Source organism: Balaenoptera acutorostrata, chromosome 6 (genome assembly GCF_949987535.1).
Source record: "Balaenoptera acutorostrata chromosome 6, mBalAcu1.1, whole genome shotgun sequence".
Lineage (NCBI taxonomy): Eukaryota > Metazoa > Chordata > Mammalia > Artiodactyla > Balaenopteridae > Balaenoptera > Balaenoptera acutorostrata.
The window spans coordinates 15,497,894-15,514,696 of NC_080069.1; the positions used below are offsets into that span (position 1 = coordinate 15,497,894).

A 16,803-nucleotide genomic window follows, 5' to 3' on the forward strand; every position below is an offset into this window, starting at 1 on the left:
CGTGAGCCACAATTGCTGAGCCTGCGCGTCTGGAGCCTGTGCTCCGCAGCGGGAGGGGCCGCGATGGTGAGAGGCCCGCGCACCGCGATGAGGAGAGGCCCGCGCACCGCGATGAGGAGAGGCCCCCGCTTGCCGCGGCTGGGGAGGGCCCTCGCACGGAAGCGAAGACCCAGCACAGCAAAAATAAATATAAATAAATAAAAAATTAAAAGTCAGTACTTGTAAAAAAAAAAAAAAACAAAAAACACCCTACTCAAATGGGGGCTTCCCTGGTGGTACAGTGGCTAAGACTCCCTGCTCCCAATGCAGGAGGCCCGGGTTCAATCCCTGGTCAGGGAACTAGATCCCACATGCTGCAACTAAAGACCCCACATACCGCAGCCAAGATCCCATGTGCCACAACTAAGACCCAGCACAGCCAAATAAATAAATAAATATTTAACAAAACAAAACAAACAAACAAAAAAACTCTACTCAGATGAAGTCTAAGTGTGCTCTGTTTCCTGCCAGGAGTCATCCTGGAAAAAAGCATTTCAAACATCTGGGAAGGTGGTGGGCAAAGAGGTAGGACTTCCCAGACCTGTCTAGCTGAAGCATAAGATGAGAGAAGAGAAGAGGTTGGAATCCAGAATGAGCTTTCAATCCTAAGCAAAAGAGTACGAAATCACTGGCCGTTTCCCAGATGTCTGTAACCCGAACCTCTCCTCTCTTCCAGGAAACTCCTGCCATCCCTCCTGAGTGCCAAGTGGCCCCCTCCATCAGGTCTTCCAGCCCGAGGACAGGGATGGGGAGACACGGAGGCTCCCGCCTTTGCCGCTGTCTGTCTGTGCTCGCCCTCCTGCCCGCCCTGAGCCTGGCACAGTACGAGAGCTGGCCCCACTACCCCGAGTACTTCCAGCAGCCCGCCCCGGAGTACCACCGGCCTCAGGTGCCCTCCGACGTGGTCAAGATCCAGCTGCGCCTGGCGGGCCAGAAGAGGAAGCACAGCGAGGGCCGGGTGGAGGTGTACTACGACGGGCAGTGGGGCACCGTGTGTGACGATGACTTCTCCATCCACGCTGCCCACGTCGTCTGCCGGGAGCTGGGCTACGTGGAGGCCAAGTCCTGGACCGCCAGCTCTTCCTACGGCAAAGGGGAAGGTAAACCGCTCCGCGCTCAGGAACCGAGCACTGGGGTCACCTGGAGAGCCCGGGCACAGGCTTCTAGGGGGATAGCCTGGCAAACGGAGCTGCAGTTACTGTCAAGTGGCAACTCCTGATAATACGCCATCTGGGCAGCCTCCGTGCCTGTGCTGGAAGGTGGGAGCGGAGGGGTGCCAGGGAGGGGGGCACTGACCACCGGTCCTGCGTTGCCCAGGACTCTCCTGGTTTTAGCACACAAAGCCTGGCAGCCTGGGAAACTCCTCGTCCTGGGAAACCAGGCTGGTTAGTGACCCTAGGGAGCGGCTGAAGTCAGTCTGTGGTCACCTCTTGAGCCCTGTGCCCTGCCTGGGGGCTGCGTCAGCCAGGGGGAAACGGTGCCTTTCTTCCGCCTCCTGGAAGGAGTGCCTTTTGCTCTTTGTCACAAAGGCTGCCCAGAGGCTAGTGTCCCCTGACTCTTCCGCCCTTCTGTTGTCCCGGTAGAGTTCACACTTTTAATACCAACATGCTGTTCCGGGCTTGGCCAGGACAGGAACCGAGTTGCTTTGGGTTTTTCACTTTGATTGGCTTCTTCTTTCCTCCCTTGTTAAGCTCAGTCAATACACTGAAAAAAAATTGGGGGGGGGTAATTTTGAGGGAGGGCAGGTGTTGGAGCCCAGAACCTTGGGCTTAGTCCTGTGTCGACCTAACTATCTATATGCTTTGTGGGAAGACATTTATCCTCCTTGCCCTCAGTTTCCTAATCTGGAAGTTAGGCTCTTTAAGAACTCTTGAAACTGTCATAGTCTGTGGTCTTAAATAAGAAAGTAGATAAGGGTCAAGGACATTATTTAAAAATAAAATCTGGACTTCCCTGGTGGTGCAGTGGTTAAGAATCTGCCTGACAATGCAGGGGACATGGGTTCGACCCCTGGTCCGGGAAGATCCCATATGCCGCGGAGCAACTGAGCTCGTGTGCCACAACTACTGAGTCTGCACTGTAGAGCCCGCGAGCCACAACAACTGAAGCACGCATGCCACAACTGCTGAAGCCCTGGTGCCTAGAGCCCATGCTCCGCAACAAGAGAAGCCACCGCAATGAGAAGCCCACGCACCACAATGAAGAGTAACCCCCAGTCACCACAACTAGAGAAAGCCTGTGCAAAGACCCAACGCAGCCATAAATAAATAAATAAATAAAATAAAATAAAATAAAATAAAATCTCCAGCTGGAGTGCTCCTCCTTGGGTTAGTAAAGCAAAAGCAGCTCTTCCACCTGGCCAAGCAGCTGCACAGGTGTCAGTGTGGGCCTGGCTGCTGGAATCAAGCAGAGGTGCCCAAACTCTCATCCTGGATAAACGGATTAGTGCCACACCAACGGCATAGAATCCCCTGGGGTGCTATCCCATGATGTTCAGAATTAAGGTCTGCGCTGGAATCTAGGACTCTGTAACTTTTGGAAGCCTCCCAAGTGGTTGTACATGTAGCCAGGTTTGGGAGTCACTGAAATAGATCATTATTATAGTCCCTTCCAACCCTTGCTTTTGGTTATTCTAGAAATTATAGGAGAAGGAAATAGCATCTCATACATGTGTCACCTCTGTGTAATTGAATACGTCTTTTTGGAATAACAGGATCAAGACACAGCAGTTAAAGTAAAATGTTTTCTGAAGCTGGCTCTGGGTTCCTTACTATGACATGAGTAAAAGCAGCACAGATGAGTTAGCATATGCTGTTTTAAAACCCATTTGCTGTCTTTGTTACAAAAACTCTGGACACTTCTCCATCCTTTCACATCTACCTTTATTCTGCTAGCTGAGTGTTCTGGGGGTAACATCAGATTTATGTTTTCTGTTCCAGGCTCTCTAAGCCTAATTATTTTATAACAAGTATTTCCCAATGACTTTGGGGTTTTTCTAGTGACATCTTTATTTTCTTTCCACCAAAACTTAAAATGTACCTGTCATCAGGTAAGATGGATATGGTTTTTCCCCATCCCAGGTTCACCTGCTCAGGAGCAGGCATGGGGGTGCTGGAGAGGTGAGTTAGCCTGGCTCAAACTTTGCCATCCAAGGATGATGAAGGGAGAAAAGTTCACAGGAGTAGAGGGAATTTTCAAGGGAACGATTAAAATCACGGTCCATGAAGTCCACACTGGGTAAGTAGGAAGGTACTCCATGGAGCCGTTGAAGGACTGGGGAAAGCTGCTAGGATCGATGGATTGTGGGTTGAGATTGCAGTACTAGAATGAATGTGCTAGAAAGATGGAGTTGTAGGTGCAGATGCACAGCAGAAGTGTTGAAATGGAGATTGGGGAGGGAGTGCAATTGTTTGTAATGTCAAGGTCTAAGCTATGACCATGGGATGCTAGCTGATGTAGGGTGGAGGAGAGTCATTGGAGGGAGGAGGTATAGTAACTTAGAGTATTGGAAGGGTCCCCTCTGGGGCTATTGAGACCGTCGAGACTTAGGAAAGAATAAGTACCAAAGAGAGGAAGGGAGAAACTGATGCTAAAAATTTTAACTGTCATGTCTCTAGGACTTTAAGGATTATGCTGTCTATGTAAAGTGGTACTTGGTTTATCATGAGAGACCCTTTAAATGTAAAATGTATTTGAATCTCATCAGCATCAGTTTAGGATTTTTAATACTGGGTACAAGGGGGGCCCTCAGTAAATGCTAATCAACTGATTCAGTTTGATTTGGAAGGCAGCTATCCTCACCACGATACCACCGACGCTGATTCAGTTTGACTTTGAAGAATATTAAAAACAGTTGGCGTAGTGACCAGTGCCCTGGGGTGTGCTCCGATGGGGTTTAGTCGGCTCTGTGGCTGAACTGGAAACACTGGAGGTGAACCTGTGAGACGCCACCCGCCCAGGAGTGCCACCGTCATCAACTCCTCTGAAGTTCAGGCTGTAGTAATGAAGCTGGGGAGAACATCCATGGACCTTCTAGGTTTTCCAGCCTAGCCTTTCAATAGATCTTTTCTCCCAAAACATCTCTGAGCTCCGAGAAATCGTGGGCCCTTTTAGAAGGTTCTAGAGGGGACAACTGCCCCATTTCTCACCTTCTGGATGGCCTCACGGGCACCCGAATCTCAGATGGTTGCTCTCCTTTGCCTGTCCTCAGATCTGAGGTTAGATGTGATTCCCCCTCACCCCCTTGTTCTTCAGATCAGAGTGACAAAGCCAGCAGATGACCACAGTGGGATCCTGAAGCTCCTAAGTTGAATGATTTCCATTGCCCCAACAGCCCTGGGGAATACTGGCATTCAAACAGAATTTTATTTATGATGTTTATCCTCCAAATGGCCTGTTAACTTGTTTGTACATCTCTTCTCCTTTCATCAGGGGAAGCATTTCTTGGACTAAATGAGTGGAAAGAGTAAAAATGAAGTTTTGCTTCGGATTGGCATATTGCATCCAAAGTTTGAGCCCCATCTGTGTCCCTAGTGCAACTTTCCTAGCAGCTCTGAAACGGCATGTACTGAACTGTGTCCAGAACCACCCCGCATTCCAACAGCAGAATAAGAGCTGGTTGCTTTGGAATCAGAACCGTCTAGTTGTTAGGCATTAAGCATACAGGAAAAAAAAATGTCATGAAATCGGGCCAAGTTAGTTTATCATGCCTGCATCTGGGGCTAAGTAGAATTTTACATTTCCACTATCTAAGAAAGTAACTGGTGGGAATGCCTAGAGGGTAGAATTATTGGGGGGTGAATTGAAGCTTCTTAAGAAAGCACCTCTTTGGGATAATAGTTCCCATTAGCGCTCCAGGGTGCTAATTTCAAATCTTCCTTATCAGAAAGCAAAGCAGGCCCTGGGGCATCTGTTTTGCAGCTCTCCCTGCTGCTTTTAGCTGTGTGCTGTCCTGTTTGCCATCTCCTTAGCCAGGGTGGTTTCTCTCACTGCAGATGGAAATAGGGCTCTGTTTCTTTTCACCATCTCTGTCCATTCAGCAGCTTTGCTACAGAACGTTCCAAAGAAGAGGTCCCGCTTCAAACGTGGAGGGTCTTTTCCGTTGCTAGTACTTAGCAAGACAAACATTGGTTTGTTGTTGAAACAGCAATCGATTAGGGAGCATATGTTTCAGTGGAGCTTGATGGCTTGGAAACGAGGCCAAACTGAGAAACCAGTTGGAAAACCTCAGCCCAGATGTTTTCAATAAGCCCTTTGTTCCCCTCAGTGCGTCTGAGGTGCTCTCCTTTGAGCCCTGAGCAGCCATCTGTTGCAGCAGACATGTCTCAGCGGGGCCTCGAAGTCAGGAGACTGGCCCCGGGTCCCCTCTGACCTTGAAGAACCTCAGTTTCTCCTTGGTTTTTCTCATCTTTACAATGGGAGTGTTTTTATCTGCTTTTTCCTTGCATCATGGAAACGACAGAATTCATTGTTTTTCTGACTTACTGGAAGGAGGAAGGAGAAAGGGAAGGTGAGCACATACTAGGCACATATGTTATCTCATTGAATCTCCATGGCGACCTATTTGTTGGTATCATTATTTTCACTTGAGAATGGGCTTGGTGAAGTAGTTGACCCAGTCACGTGGTGCCCAAGCCTGAGGCAGAGAGAATTTGAACCCAGGTTTTCTGGCTCCATTATACTATAGAGCAGGGGTCCCCAGCCCCCAGGCCATGCACCGGTACTGGTCCGTGGCCTCTTAGGAACCGGGCCACACAGCAGGAGGTGAGTGGCAGGTGCGCGAGTGAAGCTTCATCCGCTGCTACCCGTGCTCCCCATCACTTGCATTACCGCCTGAACCATCCCCCCCCCCCGGAAAAATTGTCTTCCACGAAACCAGTCCCTGTTGCCAAAAAGGTTGGGGACCGCAGTACTAGAGTCCTCCTGGAGTCCTGAGGAAAAGGAGAGCGTTGACTTTGTTTCCTTTCATTGTGTAGTAATACTAATAAAACTCACTACTTGAAAACCCTCTAGCACTTAACATTTAAAAAAATTTTAATTGTGGTAAAATACACGTCACATAAAATGTGCCATCTTAACCATTTTTCAGTGTAGAGTTCAGTAATGTTAGGTACATTCACACTGTTGGGCAACCCATCTCCAGAACACGGTTCATCTTGCAGATCTAAAACTCTGTACCCATTAAATAACCGCTCCCCAACCCCCCTCCCCCAGCCCCCTGGTAAACACCATTCTACTCTCCGTCTCTATGATTTTGACTACTCTCAGTACTTTATATATGTGGATTCATACAGTATTTGCCTTTTCGGGACTATTTCACTTAGCATAATGAACTCAGGGTTCATCCATGTTGTAGCATGTGTCAGAATGCCGTTCCTTTTTAAGGCTGAATAATATTCCAGTGTATGTATAGACCACAGTTAGTCAATGGACACCTAGGTTGCTTCTACATTTTGGCTATTGTGAATGATGCTGTAATGCGTATGGGTGTACTGATATCTCTTTGAGACCCTGCTTTCAATTCTTTTGGATATATACCCAGAAGTGGGAATTGCTGGGTCATATGGTAATTCTATTTTTAATTTTTTGAGGAACCACCCTACTGTGTTCTACAGGGGCTGCACCATTTTGATAGGGATAGAGTAAGATAATCCAATAGTTTAAAAATCCCACTAAGATATCATGGACAGAGAGGGAACTTTGGGAGACCCCTGTAAGTTAATGATCACTCAAGAAAGCAGGCTTGCTTAGCAATAAAACCACACAATAGAAGCATGAGACAGGCCTCAAGACAATAAAACAATGGTAGGAAAATGACACCTGTATCCTGACATTGAGGTCAGTAAGTTAACGATTCCTAGGACATGTTCCTCTGCACGCACTAAAAACAAAAATACAGGAGAGGGCTTCCCTGGTGGCGCAGTGGTTGAGAATCTGCCTGCCAATGCAGGGGACACGCGTTCGAGCCCTGGTCTGGGAAGATCCCACATGCCACGGAGCAACTGGGCCCGTGAGCCACAATTACTGAGCCTGCGCATCTGGAGCCTGTGCTCCACAACAAGAGAGGCCGCGATGGTGAGAGGCCCGCGCACCGCGATGAAGAGTGGTCCCCACTTGCCGCAACTGGAGAAAGCCCTCGCACAGAAACAAAGACTCAACACAGTCATAAATAAATAAATAAATAAAAGAACGTGAATTTCCTTAAAAAAAAAAAAAAAAACAGGAGAAAGATGACATTCCAAAGTAGAAGACCCTCATTATGCTGAAACCTGAGATGATTTACCTTATTTTAGCATAGATTGCCACCTTTTTTGCTAATTTCCATAGCGCCATAACAGTCCTAGTTGGGCCACAGAGGGACAAAAAACTCCCCCTTCCACCCCGATGTGGAGGAGGAGCTGATGATGGAAGTCTGACGTCTACTCGAGAATGAGGAAGAAGGTGGTCTTCTACCCCTCCCCACTTTTCCTTTGATTATAAAAACGTAGTTCACCCAGCTCTTGGGGCAGCGCTCCCTTGCCTACCTGCTTGTATGTCTCACAAGCGTCCTATATTATTAAATCCACCTCTTACCTATCACTTTGCCTCTTGCTGAATTCCTTCTGTGCCAAGACATAAAGAACCTGAGCTCCACCAAGCCCTGAGACGTGGTCTGTGGTTTCAGTGTTACATTCCTGCCAACAGTGCACAAGGGTTCCAATTTCTCCACATCCTTGCCAACACTTACTATTTTCTGTTGTTGTTTCTGTTTTGATAGTAGCCATCCTAACGGGTGTGAGATCGTGTCTCATTGTGGTTAACCCTCTAGCACTTTGCACTCAGAATTCCCCACTTACTGCAAATCAGGTAAATGCACAGGAGGTGAGCAGAGTCCCACGGCCTCCCAGGCAGATTGCCCAGCTAGAAACCAGCCCTGCCTTCACCTGACTTCTGAAACGTGAGGAGGAGGCTCTGTGGGTTAGCCTAGCTGGGCCATCTCTGAATCAGTGGATGGGAGACATCAGGAAGTGGAAAGAGCGCTGAAAGGACCAGGGTTCTGGGTTCAGGAAGGTGGCCTTGCACGATGAGTTGCCTTCTCTGAGCTTGTGCCATAGTCAACATAAGTAAAATCATCACCATCATCATCATCGTTACCATTTTTTGAGTAACTATGGGCCAATGATAAATTAGGCACATGTCATGTATTATCTCTAATCTGCACACGCCCCTGTCATTCGAGTGTCATTATTATCCCCCACTTTACCGATGAGAAAAGGGAGCTTTGATCAGGGTCATACAGCTAAGTGGCTGAGCCAGAATTCATATCAAACAGCTTAGTATCCAAAGTCCCTGTTCTTCCCATTATATCACGTGCCTTCCGGGCTTAAATCTGATTTCTACTCTAATCGTGTTCAATCTGCCACATCCCTCAATCACATCCCTCTGGCAAGGGAATCCAGATGGTCTAGAACTGTATGCAATATCTCAACACACTGACCAATTGATGACCACACACAGCTGCCAAAATTAGGGAAAAACTCTCTTTCCGTGTACGCCCTTGGTGCCCCCAAAGACCCAAACCTACTCTGACGTGGAGCTTGGCTTCTCTCTTCTCTGCTTCCTTAGGGCCCATCTGGCTGGACAACGTCTACTGCACCGGCAATGAGGGGACCCTCGCAGCCTGCTCCTCCAATGGCTGGGGCGTCACTGACTGCAAGCACACGGAAGATGTGGGTGTGGTGTGCAGTGACAAAAGAATTCCTGGGTTCAAGTTTGATAATTTGCTGATCAACAACATAGAGGCAAGTCATGTGCTCTTTTTTTTATTAATTGAAGTGTAGTTGATTTACAGTGTTGTGTTAATTCCTGCTGCACAGCAAAGTGATTCAGTTATACATATATACATTCTTTTGTATATTCTTTTCCATATGGTTTATCACAGGATATTGAATATAGTTCCCTGTGCTATACAGTAGGACCTTGTTTCTTATCCATCCCATATGTAACAGTCTGCATCTGCTAATCCCGAACTCCCACTCTATCCCTCCCTCACCCTCCCTCTCCCTTGGCAACCACAAGTCTGTGAGTCTGTTTCTGTTTCGTAGGTAGGTTCATTTGTGTCATATTTTAGATTCCACATATAAGTGATATCATATAGTACTTATCTTTCTCTTTCTGACAAGTTCATGTGCTCTTGATGACTCCTTCATGTGAATGTTTTCCTTCTTCCATGTATCTCACTTCTCACCTATGATTCCGAGAAGTGTGTGTGATCACTTTTGTGGCAGGTGGGGGGACCTAAACCAATTTCATTTGGTGCCAGGGCAGTTGAGGAAGGATTTCTGGAGAAGAGGCTGCTATCAGTGGGGAAAGGGCATTCCAGACACAGAGAACGACTTGGACAAAGACACAAAGGCACGGAGGTGTGAACTGGGGATGAGCAGGTCGGTACCACTCAAGACTGTAAATTATGAATGTGGAAATAGTATGAAATGAAGCTAGAAAGGCCTGTGCTATGTACAGGAGCTTGCCCTTTGGACTAGGAAGGTGTATCAGCTAGCAGCGGCAGTGTAACAAATTATCCCACCCCCCTCATATTTTGCAACAAACATGGATTATCTTGAATAGCTTCTGAGGGTCAGGAATCCAGGAGTGGTCAGCCAGTTCACTCTGCTCAGAACATCTTATGGGGTTGCAGTCATGCTGTCAACTGGAGCTAGGGAGTCCTCTCCCAAGTTGACTCCTGTGGTTGTCGGCAGGTTTTTGCTTCCTTCTGGCTGTCAGCTGGAGGCCTCTGGTCCTCTCCACACAACCTCCCAATAGGCTGCTTGAGTGTCCTTAAGACATGGCAGTTGTCTTTCTCTAGAGTGAGTGACTCAAAAGAGAAAGAGAGAGGGAGCAAAACATGGAAGCTGCATCTTTCATAACCTCATCTCAGAAGTGATGGGCCATCATTTCTGCTGTATTCTATTGGTCACTCAGACAAACAGTATCCATTGTGGGAGGAGATTACCCAGAGGTGTGACTACAGAAGGTAGTGGTCATTTGGGGTCATCCTGGGGACTGGCTGCCATAGGACAGTTGTCCCAGATCTAGCTGGGGATCAGAATCACTTTTATTTTATTTTTTTAAAATTTATTTATTTATTATTTATTATTTATTAATTATTTATTAATTTTTATTTATTTATTTATTCATTCATTTATGGCCGTGTTGGGTCTTCGTTGCTGTATGCGGGCTTTTCTCTAGTTGCAGTGAGTAGGGGCTACTCTTTGTTGCGGTGAGCAGACTTCTCATTGCAGTGGCTTCACTTGTTGCAGAGCACGGGCTCTAGGCGCGCAGGCTTCAGTACTTGTGGCTCGTGGGCTCTAGGGCGCAGGCTCAGTACTTGTGGCACACGGGCTTAGTTGCTCCGCAGCATGTGGGATCTTCCTGGACCAGGGAACAAACCTGTGTCCCCTGCATTTGCAGGCGGATTCTTAACCACTACGCCACCAGAGAAGTCTCCAGAATCACTTTTAAAATACACTGGGGCGCCTCGTCCCAGACCTCCTGAATGAGAGTCTCCCACTCTGGGACCAGGTTATTTTTTTTAAGCTCTCTCAGATGATTCTGATGTTGCCAGCCTGACCCAAGTTAGCATTTGGGAATGGCAAAAGGACTTGTGACCCTCGTACATTTATGGCTAAATTTCAGATTGATCTTTTCAACAAGTTCTCCAGCCAGAGAACAAAATGAACAAACATATAATGCACTCCTCTTGTGTGCAACATATGTGGGGCTTAGGACAGGGAGATGAGGCAGCCAAGACTCCCTCCTCAAGGGGACTCCAAGCCCCAAGGGGATGTTAGATCTGCCATGAATCCAGGCCAAGGAGCCTTCACTGTTCTTTAGCCTCCAGCTGACCTCAGGACTAATGCTGAGGAGAGGTGACTCTTGAAATTGCCCTATTTGGGCTCCAGAGGAAGTTCTCCCCAGACTGTGGTCTTTACATTTTCCTCCCATGACTCACTCTGTCCCAGTCTTTCTCATATGCTCCAAGAGCACACTGAGTATGCTGGGAACTGATCCAAGCCTGCATGATAGTGTGGAAAAGGATTCCCAGCCTTCTCTCAACTGGCAGCATGAGACCACCTCTAGTTGACACTCTTCAAATGCTGCTATTTTATTTGGGATAACTACAAGAGATGGTTACAGAGTTGATGTACTTTATTTAGTCTTCCAGTTCCTGATGACAACTTTGCTTTACCATGAAGCTTATAATTTGGAGGGTAGCCTTATCCAGTCCAGTTTCACACTTCCCATCGCCACTCTTTATAACCTCATATGAAATAATTAGCACCCACTCATAAGTATCTCATCTTTCCAATTTTGGAAGCTCCAAAGGGCAGGGCTTACATCTAATTCACCATCGTATCCAATAAAAATAATGCTGGGTATCTAATGGGAACAATATCTCCAATTCCCAAATTTTCTTCTTCCCAGAAATGAAAACCAAAGATCATTCTCCACTTGGGTGAAGAACATCCTAGGATAAAATATCAAACTAAACAGTGATGAGAAATGCGTAGAAGCAAATCATTCCTTCATAGTATTGCCCTGCCTAATGAACATATGTGTGACATCTTTGAGTTTTTTTTTTGGCGGGGGGGTCCACAGAAATTTTTTAGTAGTAATTGGATCTAACAGTATTATAATTCTACTGAACAAGTTAAATCAGGGATCTCTAAATTTTGGAATCCCAGTATTAATCAACTACAAATAAATATTAGCCCATATCTATCACCAATGACTGAGATGTTTCTTTCTAATGAATTGACCATTACATTTCCAAAGTTCTGAAACGGCCAACAGACCATAGAAAGAGACTTCTTTAGGCTCCTGCTTGAAACCAACAGCTTCAGCAAACTGCTGGCCTTGATTCAGGGCCAAATGTGTGACATTGTTAATGGGCTTTTGCTCATCCTACAACCTCAGGATAATCCACATGGATTGTCAAGCAAAGATCCAGGCTTCTGGGCATCAGAAAGTCACTTACAGCTTGCATCAAAGGAAGGTGGGCCAAAATGTTTGTGGGTTTTGGATTGGGAAAATGAGAAGGCTCATCTGTCACTAGAAAAAAAAATAATGGTTCTGGCAAAGGACTCTGTGAAGGGCACTTCAACAGAGAAATGTTTATGGAATAGCTCTATGGGCCAGTTCTACTGCTTAGCATTTAAAGGGGAAATAAGATGGGTCATAGAGAAAGCAGAACCTTAATTGGGTGGAATAGGCAGAAAAATGACTGGAAAAAAATATGTTGGCGAGAACTTTCTTATTCTGGAAGGGCTGAGATTCTGTGATAGGAAAGCTTAGTATCTACCTTTATTCTGGACATTTGTTGGAGGCCTGCTGTACACACATCATGGTCTGGGACACCACTGGGGAAAGTGAACATGACCCTTGTCCTCTAACCCTTATAACCCAAGAAGACAAGATGCATGCCTCGGGGAAAGTTGGAAGATCATTCCAAGGCAAGGAGCCTAGGTCCTAAATGAGTTTACAGTAGCCCAGAGAGGGCTAGCTGAGGGGAGTCTGGTTTAAAGGGCTGGATAACTTCCGCAGCCTCTAAGCTTTGTATTTTCCTAGAAGGCCTCCCTCTTGCTGTCATACGAATCAGACTGGTTACCATGGACCAGACTAGAAGCTTTCCTGTCTAGCCAGGGATGCTGTGGAAATTTTTCAGTTGATGAGTAGTGCCCTGTAATCTCTGCCCTTTGGTATCTGCTAAAAGTAGGTCATCAGGGGCTTCCCTGGTGGCACAGTGGTTGAGAATCTGCCTGCCAATGCAGAGGACGCAGGTTCGAGCCCTGGTCTGGGAAGATCCCACATGCCGTGGAGCAGCTGGGCCCGTGAGCCACAACTGCTGAGCCTGCGCGTCTGGAGCCTGTGCTCCGCAACAAGAGAGGCCGCGACAGTGAGAGGCCCGCACACTGCGATGAAGAGTGGCCCCCGCTCGCCGCAACTAGAGAAAGCCCTCGCACAGAAAGGAAGACCCAGCACAGCCATAAATAAATAAATAAATAAATTAAAAAAAAAAAAGTAGGTCATCAACAGGCCTAGATCTCAGGGTGTCTGACGAGAACCTCGGAGAGTTACCAGAAGATTCTTCCATCCAGGACTTTGTGGCTCAAGTTCGTGCGTACGGGCAGGGTTGGCCCGATGCGTAGGGAGCCACCCAGACCACCTACCAGGAATATTTGTGGGATGTGAGAAGTTTCTCCGAAATACCTCGTGTAATAGCTGTGTCAGTAGCTTAAGTCATGGAATCACTCGTCTTGGCTAGAGAAATGTCCCCTGTTAGATGTGTGTGGACCACAGGAAGACATGTAGGTTTGGTGGACATGCAGCTAGCGGGGGAGTCGTGACTCACGATGCCCAGAACTGCTGATTAATTCGCGTGAACACAGTGGATGGTCTCTACTGGTGAAGCCCAGGGCTCTGCTCTGCCTTTCCACCATGTATCAGAAATTTGCGTGGAGATTAAAATGTATACTGATAATATTTATAGGAGACACAAAACTAGGAGGGATTGCTGGGATAAAACATCATGGAGTGAGATTCAGAAAAACCTCAGGAGGTTGAAATAATAGACCCAAACTGGTACATGTTAGGGATGAATATAAGGTCCTATATCAAGGTTCATGGGGGGCGGGGGGCGGGAGCGGGGAATAGCTAAAGAGTAAAAGCCAGGGAGAGTGACTGAAAGCACTGATTATATTTAAAAGATCCCTGAAGGGAACTGGTTGCCTAAAAGCTCAGTATAAGCCAAAGGTATGGTATGGCTGCTAGAAAAGTGAATGTAAACTGATACACTGGGGGAAGACTTATTTCCCTAAACTCCTTGCTTTTTGGACCAAGAACTAAGTGCAGTTCTGGGGTCATCTCTTAACTGTGTCTCCCAGAGGAGGGACAAGCCGAGTGAAGACAGGTCTGGAAGCCACATCCTATGAAGAAATGAAGATACTGTGTCAAGAAAAGAGATATGGGGGTGGGGGAGACATGTCCGTTCTCTTCAACTATTGAAGTGCTACCATGGAGAAGAGTGTGATTAATGCTAACTTCCAGAACTGAGATGGATGGGAAGGGATTGGGATGTAGATTTCAGCTCCGTGTGAAAACTCTTTAAGGCTGAGTGATGGGGCTACACATTTCAACACAGTCCGAAGACTCTATAACACAGGGGATGGGGCTTACCTGTTAGAGGTGAGCTCCTTGTCACTGGAGTAGCTCAAGCAGGAACTGGATGACCTCCTGCCAGGAATATCACAGCCAGATCCCTACATAGGAAGGACACAGGACGAGGTGATTACCAAGTTCTAAGATCCCTTGTTTCTCTGCATCTATGAAAACGCACCCAGCCCACACAGGGGTTGCACACTAGCTGGCTATGGGCAGTGCCCACCATTGTGTGAATTGGGGTCATGCATCTTACACACACACACACACACACACACACACACAGAAGGGATGCCAGCTAGTGTGTGTGCTCGGGATCTCTCTCTACCGCTTCTCTGGCCCGTCATGACTTTGGCCTTGAAAGAAGACACTTTTCACCCGCACTCTTCCACATCAAAGTGAAAATTCAAGCCCCACTCCTCTCAACTTCCCCTGGTTGGGGGCCCATAAATTCAAAAGCAGCCAAGAGTGAAGTGTCAGTTAATACCTTCTCTGTGTCTTGTGACCCCAGATATAAACAATTAGGCTAGTGAAGGTCATGAAGAGACACCCCATCTCTTCTCACCCTTATTTTGAAAGGGTGAAGCTGGGTTCTATAATATCCACCCTCGTTGACGCCTGGAGGCTGGGAACAGATCACAGACCATTATAGATGACCCTCACAGGCTTATGCCTTCTCCGGAGCACACTGGAATTCCCCAAGCAGAGAGTGGAAGAAAACTGCATCCGTCTAGACCAAGTTCATCCCACTCTGGGATGCCAGAGGCATGAGTCACTGAACCCTGGGGCCTGAATGATGGAATTTCACTGGATGAGGTAACTGTGCTTCCGTGGACTCCTACATCTGCTTGGGGCATCCTCGGGGGCCCCTTGACACTTCATAAATTCCCTTCTAGAGGAGGGAAAAAGTGCCTCTTCTTCAGATGAATGACCCCACCAAAGAAGAGTTCACAGGTTTGGCCCCTGAGCTCCCTGTTGGCCAGAGCACAGAGCGAGTCCACTCTTTTCTTTAAGATGAGTGGGTTGAATTCAGTCCCTTCCAGCTATGAAGTCTGTAATCCAGAGTGGCAGTGGTTTCTCCATCAGAATGGCAGGGCACACGCTCATTCTGTAAGGGGGAAAAATCAGACGATTTCTGGAAAAGTGCTTTGCAGACTATAAAGTGTTACAAGAGATTCGCCTTACCACTGATCCACCAACCTGGGTTCATTTCATCCAGAAAATTAACCGAGCAGGGTCTCCGTTCTCCCCTTTTCTGTGGTCTAAGTTTTAGACCCCAGAGTGGAAGGCAGGACCCCTGAGTTCTGGTCCCCTTGGAGCCTGAGACTTGCAGCTGTATGTCCAGAGGGACTGACCCTTCTTGGGTCTCTGGACACCTCACTGTAGAACAGCATTTTCCGCAGGAAAATGAGTCTTGGGCCAATTCTCAAAACCTTCTTCAAAAGAGGGAAACAGGAGCAAATAATAAAATGTAAAATATTGTTAGTTTTGAGTGAATAGATCTTTTTTAAACCTAGAAAACAGAGCTCCAACCAAACCTCCCAGGAGTTCAGAGGCTCTTAAATCAAGAGACTTTGTTTCCTGTCTGTGGCGGTGGACAAGTTGGAAAAATCATTAGATAAGGAGAGATTACAAATCCAGATGCCCTTGTGAACAGCCCTCTCTGCACTGGCTCTTCTGCACATTGCTAAGTCATGTGCTCATAGAAAGGCTCGTGGCTGAGGCCGTGTACTGTCAGGTCAGGGAACATATGGGTCTTTTCCTTTCTTCACCTTCTCACCCCACCTTCTACTCTATCCATTTTTTTAAAGGCTCTTTTGCAAAAGCAATTAGGTTCCCAGAATTGATTGGAAATCCCCCAGCTGTGAGATTTAGGGGTGACCTATCCCCCGAGGGGCCCCAGAGCCCCAATTTCTCCTTTGTGACAGCAGGCAGCCCAGGCAGTCTGGAGGGACCAGGAGAGGGAAGATGAGGGTGGAGCCAGGAGAAGGGAATTCACTTCCAACGGTGGGGAGAATCCGGTACCCCTCCCCTCTGCTCTCTCACCTCCTTCTGGAGGGGCGCTGAGACCTGAAAAAGTTCTTTCTTCTCCTCTTAACCACAGGGATGGAGGCTGCTGTGAATTTTTTAAATTCCAGAAGTCCAGGTTTTTATTAGCCACAGTTAGCTGCCAAATGCTTCAAGGTTTTACCCTCAGCAGCAGCCTTATCGCCCCAGCATCTGGGGGGGCTCTTAGGGGTGGTGGCATGGAGCCTGAAAGGGAGTAATTAACTCTAGAAAGGTCCAAACACTTCCCGGCCAGGAGTTTCGACAACCACACCCCCCAAGAGGATGTCCAGTGTGTTACACTGGGTGGTTTAAAGAAAGGGGGCCTGTTTTCATCTCTGTGGAGTTCGGAAGGCGGTGGTCCCTCCAAGCTAAATATAGCCCTGCTTGCCCCGAAGGCCACAGGGTAGCTGGCCGGCTTCCCTCTGTGGCAGGAGGAGAGATGGTAGCAAGTGGGCAGTTTGTATTGGACCCTTCAGCAAGGGAGTAAAGGGCCACGATGGGAGCCCACAGCGTCTCAGT

At 47.4% G+C, this 16,803-nt stretch overlaps 1 protein-coding gene and 1 non-coding gene across 2 annotated transcripts in view; one reads left to right on the forward strand and one right to left on the reverse strand.

Moving 5' to 3' along the window:
* Positions 1–16,803, forward strand: part of LOXL2 (lysyl oxidase like 2) — a 110,670-nt gene that overhangs the window by 34,534 nt on the left and 59,333 nt on the right. The window contains exons 2-3 of the mRNA XM_007167849.2: positions 716–1,139; positions 8,644–8,819. Coding sequence (XP_007167911.2) covers positions 785–1,139; positions 8,644–8,819 — 531 coding nt within the window. The 5' untranslated portion in view covers positions 716–784. The remainder of the gene's footprint in view (positions 1–715; positions 1,140–8,643; positions 8,820–16,803) is intronic.
* On the reverse strand, positions 11,813–11,949 carry LOC114236094 (small nucleolar RNA SNORA2/SNORA34 family). Its single transcript, XR_003622120.1, has one exon. It is a non-coding gene; the product is annotated as a small nucleolar RNA SNORA2/SNORA34 family (small nucleolar RNA).